Source organism: Hylobates moloch, unplaced genomic scaffold (assembly GCF_009828535.3).
Source record: "Hylobates moloch isolate HMO894 unplaced genomic scaffold, HMol_V3 SCAFFOLD_22, whole genome shotgun sequence".
Taxonomy (NCBI): domain Eukaryota; kingdom Metazoa; phylum Chordata; class Mammalia; order Primates; family Hylobatidae; genus Hylobates; species Hylobates moloch.
This window is the reverse complement of record NW_026652297.1, coordinates 46,955,786-46,976,708: the sequence shown is the minus strand read 5'-3', so window position 1 is coordinate 46,976,708 and position 20,923 is coordinate 46,955,786. Positions and strand designations below refer to the sequence as shown.

The 20,923-nt window shown below is 39.8% G+C and overlaps 1 protein-coding gene across 3 annotated transcripts in view; it reads right to left on the bottom strand.

Moving 5' to 3' along the window:
• Positions 1-362: 362 nt before the first annotated feature.
• Positions 363-20,923, bottom strand: part of POLB (DNA polymerase beta) — a 31,883-nt gene continuing 11,322 nt past the window's right edge. Inside the window, exons 6-14 of one of the 3 annotated variants that reach the window (XM_032143771.2) lie at positions 19,611-19,660; positions 16,500-16,551; positions 14,874-14,928; positions 14,705-14,777; positions 10,744-10,814; positions 9,428-9,514; positions 2,811-2,875; positions 2,165-2,304; positions 363-616 (exon numbers count right to left, since the gene is read on the bottom strand). In XM_032143771.2, coding sequence (XP_031999662.1) covers positions 522-616; positions 2,165-2,304; positions 2,811-2,875; positions 9,428-9,514; positions 10,744-10,814; positions 14,705-14,777; positions 14,874-14,928; positions 16,500-16,551; positions 19,611-19,660 — 688 coding nt within the window. In that variant the 3' untranslated portion in view covers positions 363-521. The remainder of the gene's footprint in view (positions 617-2,164; positions 2,305-2,810; positions 2,876-9,427; positions 9,515-10,743; positions 10,815-14,704; positions 14,778-14,873; positions 14,929-16,499; positions 16,552-19,610; positions 19,661-20,923) is intronic. The other 2 variants (XM_032143772.2, XM_058433513.1) reach the window with 2 other exon arrangements.

Sequence of the window (20,923 nt, the reverse complement as noted above, 5' to 3'; positions counted from 1 at the left end):
TTTCACCATGTTGGCCAGGCTGGTCTCCAACTGCTGACCTCAGGCGATCCACCTGCCCCAGCCTCCCAAAGTACTGGGATTACAGGCATGAACCACCGTGCCCGCCCCCACCTAGTTTCTAGAAAATATTGAACAGTCTTCCAGAGGCTAGTCTCTGGGTGTACCTTAATTAACTAATTTGTGATCAGTAAGTAGGGGTAATGTGGTTTATAGCATAGAGCAGAATATGAGAAAATAAAAACTCCCATTAAAGATCTGCTATCATCTCATATTTCTCTCTACAAAACCCATAGTAAAGTATGATCATGAACATAATGTGAAAATTTAAACTAAACATATTTGCTAAGAAAATAAGATCATCATCATCCAATAATAGTACATGAGGTTTTATTGACTACATTGCAAGCAAAAGCATAAAGAAGAAACAATCATTTAAAAACACCAAAGACCCTTACATAGCAAAGGTTAAGAAATAAATTAAGACTCCTATTGGGTTGTGTATACCAGGGAGGATACAGGCCTCATTCGCTCCGGTCCTTGGGTTCCCGGTATTTCCACTGGATGTAATCAAAGATGTCTTTTTCACTATCCACTGGCAGGGGTTCTCCTGCAACTCCTGCAAGTACAGAGAGAAAAAACTTATTGTAAGAACCAGTTTTATAGTTTAGTTATAGAGGGTTCAAGATTAAGAGCTGTGTAGGACTTGCTTTCAGAAGAAAAAAGAAAATGGTAACCAAGTCACTGAAAAAAAAAGACACCAGCGGACGCGGTAGCTCACGCCTGTAATCCCAGCACTTTGGGAGGCCGAGGCAGGCAGATCACCTGAGGTCAGGAGTTTGAGACCAGCCTGACCAACATGGAGAAACCCCGTCTCTACTAAGAATACAAAATTAGCCAGGTGTGGTGGCGCATGCCTGTAATCCCAGCTACTCGGGACGCTGAGGCAGGAGAATCGCTTGAACCTGGGAGGCAGAGGTTGCAGTGAGCCGAGAATGTGCCATTGCACTCCAGCCTGGGCAGCAAGAGCGAAACTCCATTTCAAAAAAAAAAAAAAGACACTGACCACCTCTATCCTCTCCCAGGAGCCTGTGCTGGAGCTTCATCTTGTGAGTCATCAGTGCCACAAAGGGAACCTGGGGATCCCAGCTAGGGCCACTCAAGTCATCCTCACTCATGACTGTCCTTTCTGCTGAAGCCACTATGTATTATATAAAATACTCTAGTGAGTTCCTTTGCAACTTGGTTCTTGGACTCGCAGCACTGGCATTATCTAGAAAAAGCTTATCCAACCCATGGCCCGCCTGCTGCATGGGCCCAGCACAACTTTGAATGTGGCCCAGCACAAATTCGTAAACTTTCTTAAAACATGAGATGTTTTTGTGATTTTTTTCTTTAAAGCTCATCAGCTATCGTGAGTGTTAGTGTATTTTATGTGTGGCCCAAGACAATTATTCTTCTTCCAATGTGGCCTAGGGAAGCTAAAAGATTGGTAACCTCTGATCTAGAAGCTTACTAGAAATGCAGAATCCTGAGCCCCACTGCAAGCCCAAGGAATTAGAATCTGAATTTAGTGAGGCCCCCATGTTGCTGGTATGCACACTGAATTGTGAGAAGCACTGCCCTAGTCTACTAGGGATGAAAGCCTTATTTTATACTTTGAGGACAAAATGACAAAAATTCATTCTCCTAGTAGAGAACAGTAAACCACATAGTATACTGTGAAATGTTAACAGGACCCACTAAGCATAGATTCAGCAATCCTTATTCTTTAAACTTTAAAAGCATGGGGCCAAAGATACCGTGGCACTAAAAGCAAAGTATGTGGCACTGAAAACAATGATACTTGAGTTTTTCAGGGGTCCTAGAGGTACATTAAACAACAGCAAAAAAAAAACCCTTTTAGATGAATAACATTTTTTTACTGAGCATGAAAGGGTTTAATCCATTTTAACAAAGCTGGAAATAACACTTGCCTTGATGGCCTTCAACTGAGGGCCTAGGAGCATGTTATGCATTAAATCCTCTCGTTGCCTGAAGGACTAAATATACAAAGAAACTACACTAACTGGCATAGTTATTAGAAGGTTTGCTAAACCAAAGTATCTTTGAAAATAACCTTCTCTCCAGATGAGAGATGATCTCTAATACACACATGGACACTCACCAGTGACTCCCAAGGGACGGATGGTGTATTCATTGATTGTGAAACCCTTTTCTAGGGCATGAGCCCTCATATTCTTATTGAAAATATCACTCCCAGTGAAATAGAGAACACCACAGTAATACTGATCTTTGGGTATCAACCTAAAAAAAATGGACAGTAGATACATTTTTTTACCATGCATTTCAAGTTTAGCAAATACAGGACTCCTAAAATCAATAAGGAACAAAATACCGAAGATAAGCCTAAGTGGTCTAATAATTTGAAGAGAAGACTACCATGACGTAGACTGCTCAAATCACCCCAACCTTGTTTAGGTTTCTGTGAACTTTGCTCTGAAAGAGGTGTGGGGAAATGAAATTGCATTATCACTTATTACAACTAACTTAGCCCAAGCAGGAAATGACTTTTGAGCTGTGGAAGGCATCATGGTGAGGTGCAAATCTAGAGAAAATAAATCGGAGTCTGTAGACAGTCATTATTCTTTACACACTTTGGAGCTGAACATTGCATTTGGCAAGAACATATGGCTCTCGGAAGTAAAAAGAGGCTCTGGATATGAATGTGAACTCCAAGATACAAACAGGGAGGGAGAAAACGAGACAAGTCTGGAAAAGTTAACAGGTCAGCAACAAAGTCTGAACAATACCTGATATCAATTCTTCTGTGTGGATATTCTTTTTCATCATTTTTACTGGGAAGCTGGCAAACACCCTAAAATGAATATTTTAAACCAAGTTTAAAGCTGTTCTAAACTTAAGGCTTAATTTTAATCAAGTAAAACACAAGGCCATTTTTGTTTTTAATGTTAGCAGCTCTAGAATTCTGAGAGCACTTTTAACTTGGCAGCTTCTGTGAGCAATACACTATCCCCACCTTTCTATTACACTTCATGATACTTACAGAACTACACGAAACTGCAAATAAGGATTCTCATTATGAGGATTTGGCCTTTGCGTGATTCTAAGCAAGAAACTAATCAAAGAAAACACTGAACACGAAACACAGACGTCAAAATAAACAGAAGAGAGCAACATGGAAGAAACGATGATTATGCAGGAAGAAGAAAACAAAGAAAAAAGCTACCAGTATAGTCTCAAACAAAAAAGCTTCCAGTAATAACGGAAGATATTCTATCCATGAAGTAAGAAGAGAATACTACAGAAAACCCTCAGGGAAAGGTTTAAATCAAAATTTAAAATGATAGGTAGCAGAAGTAAAAGAGTTTGGAATTGAAGAAATCTCTCAGACACTAGAAGGGAGAAAGACACGGAAAATAAGAAAAACATGAGATCAGAAAATGAGAGGATCACTTTCTTTCTTCTCCACATAATTTTTCATTATACTTTTACAGCTTCCAAACAAAAGTTATCCAAGTCTGTTTTATCTTTTCCCTTTCCCGAAAAATGGACAAAAAATCTGGACTGGTCAACAACCCATACATATGTAAAACAAGCTATAAGCACCACCAAATTTCCACTTAAAAAGTATCAAATGCTACATTCTAAGAAAAATACACAAGTCACAAGCTTCTGGTCCTCAAGAGTGGTCAAGTTAACACATGCCACTAAAAGCCATACTTTTTCACTCAGCAAAATAGAAAAATTAAAATCTAAACTAGTTCTTTAGCTGTTCCTATGGAAGAAAGATTAATGAAACATGTTTACCTTCAAAATATGAAACCTACCTTCTTAGACACTAACAAGTTCCAACTCAACTTCCACCTTCAAGTGGATCAGAAGTCATTTCCACCTGGAATTACCAGGAGGTATTACCTTGCGGATGTGGATGTCTAGATGCCACAGGGAATGATGTTGCTGTTTGTCCCATCAGTAATAGGATTTTATCTCATGGCTTTGTTCCTTTCCTCAAGGCTAATTTTATTTCCTGCACTTTTTCTGAAGTGCTAATGTTAAAGAATTTCTCTGTTTTGCTGTAAATTCTGTATTAGATTGAGTGGATTAGCTTTGTTTGGCATTTCATTTGGGTAGCTTCATACTGAGTGTCTGAAATAAAGCCTCTTTCATTTCCTCGGGGTAGCCATGGTATCTCCTATTGTCCCTTGAATTCTTACTGCAGATATTTCACAGAAAATCACCCAAGGCCAAACTTGCACAAAATACTGAAATTTGAATGGCACTCACCTTATATAAAACCAATAGTTAAATGCAGAGGAAACTGTTTTTTTCTTCTGAGTGTTACTATATTCACAGGAAGAACAGCTCAATTATCTGAAGACTATGACTGTACAAGATGATCTGGAATAACCATGGCTTTCCTACGGTTTGATTACTATTAGCTTAAAGGAATTTGTGTCTTGAAGATAACTTGGAAAACACATGGAGAGGCATACCTTTAAGACTAGTAAGTGGTGATAGCAAGAAGAGGTTTTGCAAAAAAAGGGGATATGGAATGAGAATGGTTTATTTCCCTACCTAAGTTGAATTCATTTTGCAGCCAATTTCCTTTTAGAAGCCTAGAGCTCTTAGCTTCTTTGGATATCTTGCTCATGCTCATTCCCATAGGCTTGCTGCTCGGACTCCTGCCTGGCTATCTCTTCCCTCAGATACCTGCTTAGCTAACTCCCTATGTCTTTCTCTAAGTCTCATGTTCTCAATGAGGCTGCCTCCAACCACACTATTTAATACTGCCTCCTGCACTCTCCTCTCCCCTACACCCTGTTCTTCCTTTTTAAAAAATAACACTTACTACCCAACCTATTATATAATTCACGTATTTATTATGTTCATTGTTAACTATCAGTCCCTTCCCACAATCCTCAAATATGAGTTTTACTTAAATTCATGGATACATCCCAAGCTTCGAGAACAGTGCCTGGAATGGAGGACATGCTTGTACGTATTTGCTGAATTGACTGAATACAACTTCTGCCCTGGGGGTGCTCACTCTCCTCATTCTGTTCTCCTTTCATGGCACCATCCTCTCTCCTTCTATCCCTTCTTTTGTTCCCCAATCTAACCCTTACCAGGTCACCTTCCTCTACTGATCCATTTCCACACAGATGACATCTTATATTTGTGCAGCTCTCTTTGTACAACTCTTGGAAGATCCATTATCTTTGAAGTTGTGCAAATTCTTATTTGTACATCAAATATTTGTACAAACTCTTCAAAGTTTCCACATATATTATTTTTGATCTGCATAACGGTCTTCTGACGTAGGGCAAATATCAATTTTAAAGATAAAACTCAGGCCTTTTAGAAGTAAATCCACCTTCCCAATGCCACACAGAGTATTAGTAATGGAGCCAGATATAAGACCCTCTGTCTTCTGTATCCAAGTCTATTCTTCTATAATGAAAGATACAAACCACCTCTTATCTGTCTCTAAAATTGATTTGAAAGTTGACCTCGAGTGCTTCTCTTCCTAACAATGATTACAAATGTCAAAACAGCATGCTCAACTATGGTATTTTTTTAAGTTCCAGGGACTATGAACCACAGGTATAACATCCAAACTTTGTCAAAAACCACCCACTGAGATGGATTCCTATGTCGCAACATAAAGGCCTTAGTTTCTTGTTCTTATTGTCACCTGAATCTTCTATACAGACCCAGTCTTCTTGTTTTTTAGCCTGTTTTCTTCTGGAAATACGTCTGGGGGATGCCTTTCCTGGCAATACCGCTAGATGTGCTGCCAGATGTATGATTGAAAGACTACGAAGTCAAGATAGGGTCTATCCTAGGATGGGTGACTGGCCTTAGTACTCTTTCCTGTGGCACATGTACTGGGATAACCCAAGTCCAACACTATCAACAAGATCAGAAAGACTTGGCTACCCACCTTTCCTTTTCAGGTTACATCCAGCCCACTAGATTATACTTTTTTCTTTTTTTTTTTTTCTTTGGGAGGGAGTCTTGCTCTGTCGTCAGGGCTGGAATGCAGTGGCACAATCTCAGCTCACTGCAACCACTGCCTTCAGGGTTCGAGCGATCCTTCCACCTCAGCCTCCCCAGTAGCTGGGACTACAGGCACCTGCCACCACGCCCGGCTAATTTTTGTATTTTTAGTAGAGATGGAGTTTCGCCATGTTGGCCAGGCTGGTCTCGAACTCCTTGACCTCAGGTGATTCACCTGCCTCAGCCTCCCAAAGTGCTGGGATTACAGGCGTGAGCCACCATGCCTGGCCCTTTTACCTTGTATTCTTGCTAGCTGGATTTCTATAGCTTCTGTTGGTTTTTCCTCTGGATCTCTCTTCGAGCACAGCAGAACACCATTAAGATTATAAAAAAACGGCTTCTGCCTTGGTAGTGTGGAAACACCTTCCTGGTCATTAACTCCGAAAATAGTTGGCACACTTCCCAGTAAGGATTTCTAGTGACTTTCACAGGGGTGATACTTGAGGAAGAGATTTAGGCCAGAGAGGTCCCCAGAATATGCCCAGACATAGCAAGACACTTTTCTACTGTGCAAAACATCCAACTTGTCTAGCAGATACTGTTTTTATAAAGGATTTTATCTGACTGAATATTCTTAAATGTAAGATTCATGCACATTCATTTTGAGTGAATTAAAATCCACCTAAATTTGAAAAGGCTGTTCATGGGGCATACACAAGCCCTATTTTTAATACCATCTCATGTATGTATATACTTTTGGGAACAGAGTAAGACTTCAAAACTTGACAGAGTGAAGAGAACAAATCAGAGATTTAATTTCCAAGACTGACTAGAATCTTTACTTTTATCTTTCCAAAGTTCGTTTGGAAGCATTGTTAAAATGTGACCAGCTTAGAAAATACACTTTCACAGCCCGCTAATATCACCATGCTGAACTTAATGACATGATTTTTTGTATGTGTGTGGGTTAAATATACACAACATACAATTTACCATCTATTGGCCATCTATTTTTTTTTTCTTTTTTGAGATGGGGTCTTGCCTGGGACTACAGGCACCCAGGCTGGAGTGCAGTAGTGCGATCATGGCTCACTATACCCTCAAACTCCTGGGCTCAAGCCATTCTCCCACCTTAGCCTCCCAAGTCACTGGGATTATAGACATGAGCCACTGTGCCTGACTACTATTTTAACCATTTTTAAGTGTACCACTCTGTGGTACTAAGTACATTCACATTGTTGTGCAACCATCACCACCATCCATCTCCAGAATGTTTTCATCTTCCCCAACTGAAACTGTGCCATTTTAACAGCAACTCCCTATTACCCCCTCCTTCCAGGCCCTGGCAAACACTACTCTACTTTCTGAATGATATGACAATTTATCTTTCTCAACTGTCTTCTAGTTTTGGCTAAAACTCTTGTCAAATCTATGCGCTGAGACTCTTACTAATTTTAGCACGTCCACTCTCCAAAAGCACAGTCTCTTTCCTTTCAGTCGTTATCACCCGGGAAAAGTGGGGTGTGGAAAAAATGGACTCAAATGATGTATATAAGTGACAGAACACTAAATGTCACCTTAAGAAAGTAGTAAGAGGCCCGGGCACAGTGGCTCATACATGTAATCCCAGTATTTTGGGAGGCCAAGGAGGGTGGATCACTTGAGCTGAGGAGTTCGAGACCAGTCTGAGCAACATGGTGAAACCCCATCTCCACAAAAAATACAAAAATTAGCCAGGTATGGTGGTGCACACCTGTAGTCCCAGCTACTAGGTGGGAGGATTGCTTGAACCCTGGAGGGTGAGGCTGCAGTGAGCCATGTTTCGCCACTGCACTACAGCCTGGGTGACAGAGCAAGATGCTGTTTCAAAAAAAAAAAGGAACTAAGAATCTTAATTCTAGGCTGGGCACGGTGGCTCATGCCTGTAATCCCAGTACTTTGGGAGGCCGAGGCAGGCGGATCACCTGAGGTCAGTTGTTTGAGACCAGCCCAGCTAACATGGTGAAACCCGGTCTCTACTAAAATACAAAAATTAGCTGGGCGTGGTGGCAGGCGCCTGAAATCCCAGCTACTCGGGAGGGTGAGGCAGGAGAACCGCTTGAACCCGGGAGGTGGAGGTTACAGTAAGCCAAGATCACCTCACTGCACTCCAGCCTGGGTGACGAGTGAAACTCCGTTTCAAAAAAAAAAATCTTAATTCTAGATTTCTATCTGCCTTCCTGTTGGTGTTTATACAGAATCATTTATTAATCTGCTTTTAATCCACTAGCCATTCATCTTGAATTATTAAGTCTTAATTCCCCCCCATCAACTTTCCTCGTTATCATTCCATGTAACACGTTTCTTCCCCTGAGTGTTCTATCACAGATCCTGATGACTTTTCTTTCTTTGGTGTTGAAATAGATTAATATTTTTCAATCAATTCTAACTTTACTTAACTGAAGAATTCTGAGTCAGAGAAGATGAGAACCATTTGCTATTTTAGGGAAAAACTTACTGTGTGTCAAAGTCATTACTGATATTTTCAAAAAGCAGATTATGCCTAATTAACTATTCTTTTTTTTTTTTTTTTTTTTTGAGACAGAGTCTCGGTCTGTCACCCAGGCTGGAGTGCAGTGGTGCGATCTCGGCTCAATGAAACCTCTGCCTCCCAGGTTCAAGTGATTCTCCTGCCTCAGCCTCCCGAATAGCTGGGACTACAGGTGCACACCACCACGCCCGGCTAATTTTTTATATTTTTAGTAGAGACGGGGTTTCACCGTGTTAGGCAGGATGGTCTTGATCACCTGACCTTGTAATCCGCCCACTGGGCCTCCCGAAGAGCTGGGATTACGCCACCGTGCTCAGGCCTAATTAACTATTCTGATGACACGTGTTATTTACAAGTGGAGAATTTAAAAGAAAATTCTTCCCTAAAATATTCTGAGAGTAACTATGAGAATCAGGCATCCTGCTGATTATTTTTCTTTCTTTTTTTTTTTTTTTTTTTTTTGGCGGAGTTTCTCTCTTGTGGCCCAGACTGAAGTGCAGTTGCTCACCGCAACCTCCGCCTCCTGGGTTCAAGTGATTTTCCCACCTCATCCTCCCGAGTAGCTGGGATTACAGGCATGCGCCACCACGCCCAGCCACTTTTGTGTTTTTAGTAGAGACAGGGTTTCTCCATGTGGGTCAGCATGGTCTTGAGCTCCCGACCTCAGGTGATCCACCCGCCTCGGCCTCCCAAAGGGCTGGGATCACAGGTGTGAGCCACCGCACCCGGCCCCTGCTGATTATTTTTCTTTAAAGTCTCATGGATACTCTATTTGTTGACTGTAATTCAAAGCTACCATGAAGTCACACACTCAGAATGGTTACTGAACAGTCTCCAAGTTTTTTTTTAGATGTGCTAACTCTAACAAGTACTTACCATGAACTTTGTCTCACCCTTCGACAGGGTATCTGTGATAAAATGAACCTTTTGTAACTGCTCCACAACCTGATGTAACAGTTTTGGCTGTAGAATCATAATTAGGGAATTAGAAAAAGAGTAATTACTTTATAATGGCAAGAAAATATTTAACAATATTTTTAGAGACAGAGTCTTGCTATATTGCACAGGCTGGAGACTGTGCTATTCACAGGTACAATCATGGCAAACTATAGCCTTGAACTCCTGGACTCAAGTGATCCTCACACCTCAGCATCCAGAGTACCAGGAACAACATCATGCCTGAATAAGAAAACTTTTTTTTTTTTGGCAGGGAATCGGGCCCGGGAAATGAGAAAACATGAGTTTTCTAATTATTTATGGAGAAATCTCTATTTTGTTTTTTTTTTTTTAGACGGAGTCTCACTTTGTTGCCAGGCTGGAGTGCAGGGGCACGATGTCGGCTCACTGCAACCTTTGCCTCCCGGGTTCAAGCAATTCTCCTGCCTCAGCCTCCCGAGTAGCTGGGACTACAGGCACGCACCACCATGCCTGGTTAATTTTTGTATTTTTAGTGGAAATAGGGCTTCACCATGTTGGGCAGGATGGTCTTGATCTCCTGACCTCGTGATCCACCCACCTTGGCCTCCCAAAGAGTTGGGATTACAGGCGTGAGCCATCATGCCCGGCCATCTCTATGTTTTCTAATGTTCTGAGCACGTACTTTTTCCCTCTAATAGAAAATCCATCTTATCAAATGAAACATATTTTTAGAAACCACTGTTTAAGGTATTATGATTGTAAAAACAATGATCAGTTGTATTTATCTGTTTCCTTAAATCAGAGTTTTCCTGTTCTTGAAATGGCTCATGAGAAAAAAAACAATCAAAGAGTCAGCTGTTTCATCTTCCAAAGGCATATATTCTAAAATAAAAAATGTTTTGCCTTCACAGGTTTTCTAATAGAAGTAAGGTTTCTCAATATTTCATTTTTTAAGATAAAATATTCCTTTAATGAAAATCTGATTATAGTATTTCTAAAGTATTTATCACAGACAGTAAATCGTTCTACAACTATTGTATTCAATGTCATCTCTTTCAAATGGTAGACTGTCCTCCCAGCAACTCATGGAAGAATAATAGGTATCCCTTTTGAGAAATTTGCCTTTCGCAGAATTCAATCAGTAGAAAGCTCTTCAGCAGACTTTTCAGGAAGGTGAAAACAAAACTTATTCTGAAAATATCCAACTATCACTTAAAAAGTGAAATTCACTGTTGTGTAAGACTGATCACCATTGATTATAAACTCTGAGGCACCTGTTTGGTTGATTCTGAAGTGAAGCTGGGATGGGTCAGAAGAACATCCATGTCACCACTGGACTCTGCACCTGTGATGACAGAAGACACATATGAGATTGTTCACGTAAATTTATCAGTTGGGCAAATGGAACCAAGCTGATGACACACAGAAGAGCCTTACTTCTTATAGCCTAACTTTCTATTTCACTGTGCTTCATAGTCAGAATTAGTTAAAAGATTTCAATTTTCTGTCCAACTATTCAGGTGTATTGATGTAGACAGCAGAATCTGTGATGACAACAGTAATCGGCATTAGATATACATTGCACACAACAAGTTAATTTAATGTATTAAAAATGCACCTAAGTAACTACTCAATAATGAATAAAAACAATATTTTAAAATAGCTTTGAAATACACCTACGAACAACTTTATATGTAAAAATCGCAAATTAAACAATATACTCTAACTCTATAAAGGTTAATCAGAAAACTCATTTCGGCCAGGCACGCTGGCTCATGCCTGTAATCCCAGCACTTTGAGAGGCTGAGGCCAGAGGATCGCTGAGCCCAGGAGTTCGAGACCAACCCAGTCAACATAGAGAGACCCAGGCTCTTTTTTTTTTAAAAAAAAGAAAACTCACTTCAATTCTTATGATTGAACTCAATTAATAGATCTATACTCTACAACCACATAGCTTCAGGCAAGTTATATACAGCTATTTAAACCTTTCTTTTCCTATATTCTATGAAATTCTGTCTCCACTTAGATGGAATTTTTTCATTTTACTTTTTTTTCAGTGTTGCAAGTGAGGACTCTTCATTCCTCTATACCTCAGTTTTCTTATATGTAAACTACTAAAAACTACTTCATATGCTATTGTGTAAGTAAGTAAGAACATATGTAAAAGCATCCACTATAGTGCCTGGTATACAGCATAAAAGAATCCAATCTATCTCCTCCCTTTCATTTTGATAAGTACAATGGAGGCCAAACACACTTTTGGTGACTAAAGATCTTGCAGTGTCTTTGCGATCCTCCCACTTCAGCCTCCCCAAGTGCTGGGATTACAAGCATGAGCCACAGTGCCTTAACCAAATATTTAAATACAAAGAAGGCCAGGCCGGGCATGGTGGCTCACACGTGTAATCCTAGCACTTTGGGAGGCCAAGGTGGGCGGATCACTTGAGGTCAGAAGTTCAAGACCAGCCTGGCCAACATGGTGAAACCCCTTTTCTACTAAAAAAAGAATACAAAAATTAGCCGGGCATGGTGGTGTGTGCCTGTAACCTCAGCTACTCGGGAGGTTGAGGCAGGAGAATTGCTTGAACCTGGGAAGTGGAGCTTGCAGTGAGCCGAGATCACACTACTGCACTCCAGCCTGGGCAACACAGCGAGACTCTGCCTCAAAAAAAGAAAAAAAAAAGAAAAAAAAAAGACTAGACTGAATGTGTACTGGACATCTATGGAAGCTATTTTAATCAAGAAAATTCTATTGCCTTCTCTTCTTCTCATTTCCTTCTCCTAAAAGCTAGATGTCTTTCACCATCCGCCTACCAACAAAAATGTTTCACTTTATTTAAAGAAAACAAAAACAAACTGTATGAGCAAAGAGAGAAACAACCCAAGGGTCCATTAATAGGGGGGACTGGATAAATAAATGAAGTATGATACATGCATACAACTGAATGTTATGCAGCTACAAAAAAGAATAAGGGGCCGGGCACGGTGGTTCATGCCTATAATATCAGCACTTTGGGAGGCTAAGGTGGGTAGATCACTTGAGCCAAGAGTTTGAGACCAGCCCAGGCAACATAGTAAAACCATGTCTCTACCAAAAATAAAAAAAAAATTAGCCAGGTGTGGTGGCACGTGCCTGTGGTCCCAGCTACTCTGAAGGCTGAAGTGGGAGGAGCACTTCAGCCCAGGAGGCGGAGGTTGCAGTGAGCCAAGATCACGTCACTACACTCCAGCCTGGGTGACAGAGAGGGACCCCATCTCAAAAACTAAATAAATAAGGAAGTTTTCTATATACTGATATGGAAAAATCTCTAGGATGTATTTGTAAGTGAAAAAAGCAAGGTATAGTATTGTATATATATTATGTAACTTTATGAAAGAAAGGGAGAAGAAAGAAATAAAGATGGTATACTAATATTTAGTTGTATTTTCATGAAGAAACATTGTTTAAGAATCCATAGGGAAGTGGTTCTTAATGGGACTTAGTAGGAAGGAGTAGAAAGGAGTACACAGGGACTGTGGAAGTGAGACGTCTTACAGTATACCTTTTTATGTGAAAGCATATAACCATACAACATACCCCAAAAAAGTAAAAATAAAATAGAAATAAATAAATACAGGAAGGCTGTCATAGCCAACATAGCATGCATTTGGCTTGCTGTGCCTCCAAATCTACATTTTGAAAATACAGAATCCCAGTTCCCACCTAAGGAGATTCTTATTTGTAGGAGGGTACAACAATATGTATTTTTTTTAAGTGCTAGGTATTTCTGATGCAGACATACTTGAAAAACTGGTTAACTTCAGTTCTCTCATTTTGCGAGTATGGAATCTAAGATCAGGAGACACATAATACTGGTAGATTTGGCCTCAGACCCCAGGTCTTTTGACCTCAGTCCAAAGTTCTTTCTACTGATCAGTGAGTATGGATTTAATTTTCTCTCTCCAACTCTAGATTCTTACAGCAGCTACCCAGAGTATTCCTGATAGGCCTTCACCTACTTCCTAGACAAAACTCCATAGGTGGCCAGAGATTCAGTTCAGGTATCTACTCTATCTACTCTAACATACTCTAAAATGTTTTAAATAAGGTTTTTCTATTCCAATTTTAAAAGTTAACTTTTTTTTTTTGAGATGGAGTCTCGCTCTGTCACCCAGGCTGGAGTGCAGTGGCTCGATCTCAGCTCACTGCAAGCTCCGCCTCCCAGGTTCATGCCATTCTCCTGCCTCAGCCTCCCGAGTAGCTGGGACTACAGGCGCCCACCACCATGCCTAGCTAATTTTTTGTATTTTCAGTAGAGATGGGGTTTCACCGTGTTAGCCAAGATGGTCTCGATCTCCTGACCTTGTGATCCACCCAGCTCGGCCTTCCAAATTGCTGGGATTATAGGCATGAGCCACCGCGCCCAGCCAAAAGTTAATATTTTTAAGCATGTATGAGATTTTCAAAATTTTAAACCAGTAAGACACCAGGATTGTATGGTTCTTACTTTGCTCACATTCACATACTAAGCAGAACTCTTCTGATGAACCCAGTTGTTGTAAGAATTGGTTTTGAACTGGTACTTCTAAGACATTATTCTTAGCTCTCTTACAGAAAACTTGGGCAGTCGGGCACGGTGGCTCACGCCTGTAATCCCAGCACTTTGGGAGGTCGAGGCGGATGGATCACGAGGCCAAGAGATTGAGACCATCCCGGCAAACATGGTGAAACCCTGTTTCTACTAAAAATACAAAAATTAGCTGAGCATGGTGGCACGCGCCTGTAGTCCCAGCTACTCAGGAGGCTGAGGCAGGAGAATCACTTGAACCCGGGAGGTGGAGGTTGCAGTGAGCCAAGATGGTGCCACTGCACTCCAGTGTGGCGAGAGAGTGAGACTCTGTCTCAAAAAAAAAAAAAAAGTTAAAAGAAAGGTAAATTAACAAAACTACCCACAACTTCACTACCATCTAGCCAAACAGCCAAAGACAACCATTACTAGCATTTCAATATACTTAAAGTCATTTAATATATGTCGTTAAAACTAGTCATTAAAATATCATCCTATAATAAAATCAGGATGAATTTCCCCTAGTTACATATTCCCATCTATAAACAAATACCCTCAACTAATACTACTAGGTCTTAGTAAGTCTATGAAGTACCACAAATTACATCTTTTTAATCCAAATTCTTCCCATATATTAGGCAATTTTAACATCAGGGCAAAAATAACCCAAGATTAGGAAGTATGTTACCTCTTCTGAAACTGCCACAGACCGTAGCAATGTATTCAGAATCCACTTTTTTAACTTCATTTAGTACAATATCCTAATAGAAGAAAAATTAAGTCAGTATTCCCAAAATGGCTTTTCACCAAGTGACACTCTCAATTCTAATCAAATAATATAATTTGACACATCTTACTTGCATTTGTAACATCTCTTCACGAGGAATTCTTTTTTCAAAGTCCCCAAAATATCTATAAAGATAGAATAAGTAGAAAAAAGATTTTTGTAAAATTTAAATCTCCTTAAAAATTAAATTGCCTTTTATGACAATTGTCCGTGCCATATCAGCAGATCATTCTCACAAATCAAGGCTAGAATGAATTCATTGAGATGACAACAGCAAAATTGGGGGTGGGGTGAATGGGGGGAGGTTTATTCCTAAATTGGATCAAAATCCTTAAGTAATATTTCAAAGGCTCCATCTAAACTTATTTGTAAATAAACTACATATTCATGTAACAAGAGTAAATAAATATATTTAAGTTAGGGTATATTTTCAAAGTAGACTGCTGTCTACTGACAAGGCAAGGGGTTACAGTTTACCGCTCTTATATCCTGCAAAATTATATTTTTAAATACTATCCTGCAATATAAACTCCGACAACAATATGCTAAGTGAAAGAAGTCAGTCACAAAAGACCACATACTGTATGACTTCATTTACATTAAGTGTCCAGAATAGGCAAATCCGTAGAAACAGAAAGTAGATGAGCAGCTGCCTAGGTCTGAGGTGGGGGTAAGGGGAGGCAATTGGGGAATGACTAGTAATAGGCACAGGGTTCTTTCTGAGATAACAAAAATGTCCTAAAACTGACTGTAGTGATGGTTGCACAACTCTGTGAATACACTAAAAGTCACTGAATTGTATATTTTAAATGGATGAATTACAGGACATATGAATTACACCTCAATAAGGCTGTTAGGAAATTCAGTGTGAAACAGCAACTAAGCATATGCTTCAGCATGATGAAGCGCCTGTTCACAGCCAATTCTCACCAAACCAGTTCTTCAGAAGACCTCCATTTACTACAGAAATGCCAGGAAAGCAAGAACCATACCATCCAGGTCTCTTACTGGCTCAAGATTTTGGAATGGGAGTATAAGTTTAAAATATTATGGTAAAGCATCAACAGGAAAATTCAAAAGGTTATTAGGAGTGAATCACTCACACTATATAATGCCAGAAGAGATACATATAGTGCTTATGCACTGTAACTGTAAATAATTAGAAAAAGGGTTCCCAGACTATATCTGGCACACAAAATAATTACTGATGCTGATACAGAGCCTAGTAGTTATTCCTATATGGTTATTTAGGTATGAGGTTTGTCCTTTTTTTTTAATTTAGTTTTTCATATTCATGTCCTATCTTCTCGGGTAGACTATAAACTTGTTAAAAGCTACACTCAACCTCTCTGTATCTTTACTCCAGACCTAGTGCAGTGCTTTGTACAATGTGAGCATGAAATAAACACCTGCTGACTGCCTGATACACTCAGTCCTAGGTATTTTAAGAGGAAGTTCCCTGCTAAAGTCAAAAGAATAAGGGAAATCCTCAAAACAAGTAAACTAGAAAGCAAAAGTGAAAGCATTGTATGAACACAGGCGGATACTCTGTAAGAGTCCACAAATCTTAGCACTTCTGAATAGGAAAATGGTTGTGGTTTAGCTAAGTTTGAAGAGTCCTTGTGGTGTATAAAGGAATGTCTATAAAAATTTTACTTTTACATCTCAAGTGTCAAAAGAAAATTTGCCATCTTACTTCAGCCCAATTCGCTGATGATGGTTCAATTTATCTTCATTTTTTCTGAGATCTGTATAGAAGATAAAGTTGACATGTTAATTTAAATGCTTTTTGGGGGGAAAATGCTAAACTCAATGACCCTTTTTATAAAGAACCACCTGGGGAAAAAATACATTGAAATGACTGAAAACAAAATGACATAAAAATTTCAGATATGAAGAGCTAGATAAAAGTGACTCTTCAGGGCCAGGCGCGGTGGCTCACACCTGTAATCCCAGCACTTTGGGAGGCTGAGGCGGGTGGATCACGAGGTCAGGAGTTCGAGACCAGCCTGGCCAACATGGTGAAACCCCATCTCTACTAAAAATGCAAAAAATTAGCGAGGCATGGTGGTGTGCCCCTGTAATCCCAGCTACTTGGGAGGCTGAGGCAAGAGAATTGCTTGAACCTGGGAGGCGGAAGCTGCAGTGAGCCGAGATTGCGCCACTGCAATCCAGCCTGGGCAACAGAGCAAGACCCCGTCTCGGAAAAAAAAACAAAAAACAAAACAGAATCACACCAAATTTTACTGACTACAGCAAAAATCAACCTTATAAGAATCAATACGGTTTAATTTATGGTTAAGAGCAGCCGTAGTAACCATAACTTCTGAATGTTTTCTGATTAACTAGGTTTATTCATATTGTTCATTTGTTCTTTCACTCTTTCATTCCATTAGTACTGAGTAGTAGATTTGGGCAGTCATTGTGCTAAAAATCCTGTTAAGCCGGGCGCAGTGGCTCATGACTATAATCCCAGCACTTTGGGAGGCTGAGGTGGGAGGATCATGAGGTCAGGAGTTCGAGACCAGCCTGACCAACATGGTGAAACCCCATCTCTACTAAAACTTCAAAAATTAGCCAGGCGTGGTGGTGCACGCCTGTAATCCCAGCTACTCAGGAGGCTGAGGCAGGAGAATCACTTGAATCCAGGCGGCGGAGGTTACAGTGAACCAAGATTGCACCACTGCACTTCTGGACAGACAGAGCAAGACTGTGTCTCAAAAAAAAAAAAAAATTCCATTGAAAGGAAAATTATTACTGTACCTGCATTTTTTAACTTAAAAATTGTCATAACATCCCATATTAAGTCTAAAAGTGACTCAGTTCCATTCAGATGTCCCTTTACTGGGCATGAGTCCAGCTGTGAGCCTTGTTAAAGAAACAGCAAGATAAGCATGCTTCAAAAGCAATTCCTACAAGCGCCCTTATAGTCACAAATATACACATTCCCTCTGGAGATATAAAATGGAGAAAAATAAGCATCTTTATGAAATATAGAGCACTTAATATTTCCTATGGTTACGTGCACACAGAAAACACTGAAGTATATGACTAAAAGTGAAGAAGTGGAAATACTGAGTGTGTTATATAGATATATATAGTTACAGATCTCAATAATTGTATTCCTTATGTGTGAATTGTGAAATAATATAAAAACCAGAACAGTAGATCCTTGACACTCCCAAGAGATGCAACTCAATACCTCCAAGAAACCCACAGATTCTTGACCCCTTTAGCCAATCATTTCTCTCATATAAGCTGTCTATACCACAAGCATCAAAGCATAAACCTTGTATGAGATGCACATGCAGAGTTCATTCTCTAGCAATGTGGCTCACACAAATTCTTAACTTAGTAATATTACTAATCATGCCTCATAAGAGTTGGTTACCATTTTTAAGTAGTACTTACTATGTACCAAGCACTCTGCTAAGTGCTTTACATATATTATTGCACTTAATTGTATGAAGCAGAAATACCCATTTTGTAGGTGTGAAACTGAAGCAATAAGGTCATCCCACTCTAATAAAGTAGTGGAGGTGGGATTCAAAGCCAGGTCAGTCTCCAAAACCTGCCTACCTAACCATTGGGCTGCTTGCAAATACACACAAATACTAAATCCCAAATGCCATGGCTATGCTGTAATAATCCATATGTATACATACACCCATGAACAGTATAAAGAGATAAATTACATGTAAAGGATTACTATATTTAAGGAAAACGTTTTATAATTACTTGTTAGGCTGTATTTTTATCTTTTCTTTGAAAGCAAAAATTCCTTTAATAACCATTACAAATCCCTTACAGAATCTTTTTCAATAATATATAACTTAGCTTTTAATCTAAGATTTTATTGCCTAAAATTTTATTAAAGAAATAAAGGGGGCCAGGCATGGTGGCTCACGCCTGTAATCCCAGCACTTTGGGAGGCCGAGGTGGGCAGATCACGAAGTCAGATCGAGACCATCCTGGCTAACACAGTGAAACCCTGTCTCTACTAAAAATACAAAAAAAAAATTAGCCGGGTGTGATGGTGGGCGCCTCTAGTCCCAGCTACTTGGGAGGCTGAGGCAGGAGAATGGCATGAACCCGAGAGGCAGAGCTTGCAGTGAGCCTAGATCATGCCACTGCACTCCAGTCTGGGTGACAGCGAGATTCTATCTCAAAAAAAAAAAAAAAAGAAAGAAAGAAAGGCAATTTAGGTATTTGAAAAATCTGCAAATGATAACTATTTCATTGCTTTTAAGTCAAGAGGTTGGTTCTTGGTCTTCTTTTTTTTTTTTTCTTTTTTTTTTTTTTGAGACAGAGTCTCACTCTGTCACCCAGGCTGGAGTGCAGTGGCACCACCTCAGCTCAATGCAACCTCTGCCTCCTGGGTTCAAGCAATTCTCCTGCCTTAGCCTCCTGAGTAGCTGGGATTACAGGTGCCTGCCACCACACCCAGCTAATTTTGTATTTTTGGTAGAGATGGGGTTTCACCATGTTGGCCAGACTGGTCTCGACCCCCTAACCTCAAGTGATCCACCCGCTTCCCAAAGTGCTGGGACTACAGGCATGAGCCACCGCGCCTAGCCCTGCTTCTTGGTCTTCTTAGTTTTCTCTGAGTTAGTTACAAACCTAAAAATGTTTATGATGGTAATATAAACTATACCCTATATCTACTCTACTACAGAGTTAAAAAGAAAATCTTATCATTTGTATCTACTGATTGAGAATGGGTTTTTCAAGTTGAAGTCTGTTAGAGCACTATTGGTCCTTCGGGACCATATTTAATCTGGAATTAGTGACCTACAGTCATACTCACCTTCTAGTGTTTTAATTCCTTCATCTACAAACTTCCTTGCAGCAGATGGACTACAAAAAGAAAAGCATTATCTCAATATTGGGTGAAACTTGGGATCCTTGTGACAACCATGTCTTAATAGTAAGAAGAGTTGCTATTAAGCTAAATAAGACCTGCTAAAATGTTGCATGGCTACTTTGGTAATGTTCAACTGTATCCGAAGTACGAATTATTGAAGCTTCAATCATTGGGAAGACAACTATGAACTCAGACATAAAAAAGATGTCTAAGCAGCTGCTGTCATAGTGCCCATGTACAGATGGCACTTGAAAACTGTTCATTCAGTGAACTAAGATTTACTGAGGGCCATTATGTGTCAGATACTCTCCTGGGTGCTGAAAATGTAGCAGGAATAAGAATGTAAGTGGGTAGATAGAGACAATAGATAGTTACATAAACAAGAAAAATATCAGGTGGATAAATTAAAATAGAATGATATGACAGAATGGCTGGGTCCTACTTTAGACTGAGTGGTAGAAGGTCTCTGAGATGATATCTAAGCTGAGGTTTGAATGACTAAAGAACCAGCTATCAAGGGGATCAAAGAGAAAAACGTTTCAGGAAAAGAAACAATTAGTGCAAAGCCCTAAGGCTGGCATGAGCTTGGCCTGTTCAAGAGAAGAGAAAAACTAGGATGCATAGAGTGATGTAAGTGACGGTATGAGGTGCTATGGAACAGTACACAGGTATTACACTCTACTGTGCGTTTAGAGCCATGGTGATAGGTTTGGATTTTATTCTGAGTGCAATGGAAAGCTATTAGAGGACACTGCACAAAGCAATGATAAAATCTGACTTAGGTTTCTAAAATATCACTTTATTCATATAAATAAATCAGAATGTCAGAAATGACTGAAGATGCTCTTACAGGATGGGGACAGAAGGAACCTTACTGATTAACCCAACTTCTCTCTTATTTCATAAGGAAGGACACTGAAACCTAGAAAGATGAAGCGATTTGCTAAGGTCACAAATCTAGCTGGTGCTAGCTAGACCATTATCCAGATTTCCTGACTCTCTTCTCACCGTACCAGTTTACAGCATAATAAAGCAGGAGCGGGCAACAGAAAGAAATGCATACACACATATAAACATACAAGCACAATAGTCTGGGGCCACAGTGTTTCGGGACAAATAACCCTGTATCATTCAGTAAGCTATGCAAATATTATCACATTATATTGTGATACAGAAACTGATATTGATGTTAGTTAGGAAGGCAATACAGCATAGAAGAAACAGAACTGAACTCAGAGTCAGAAGATATGGGTTCA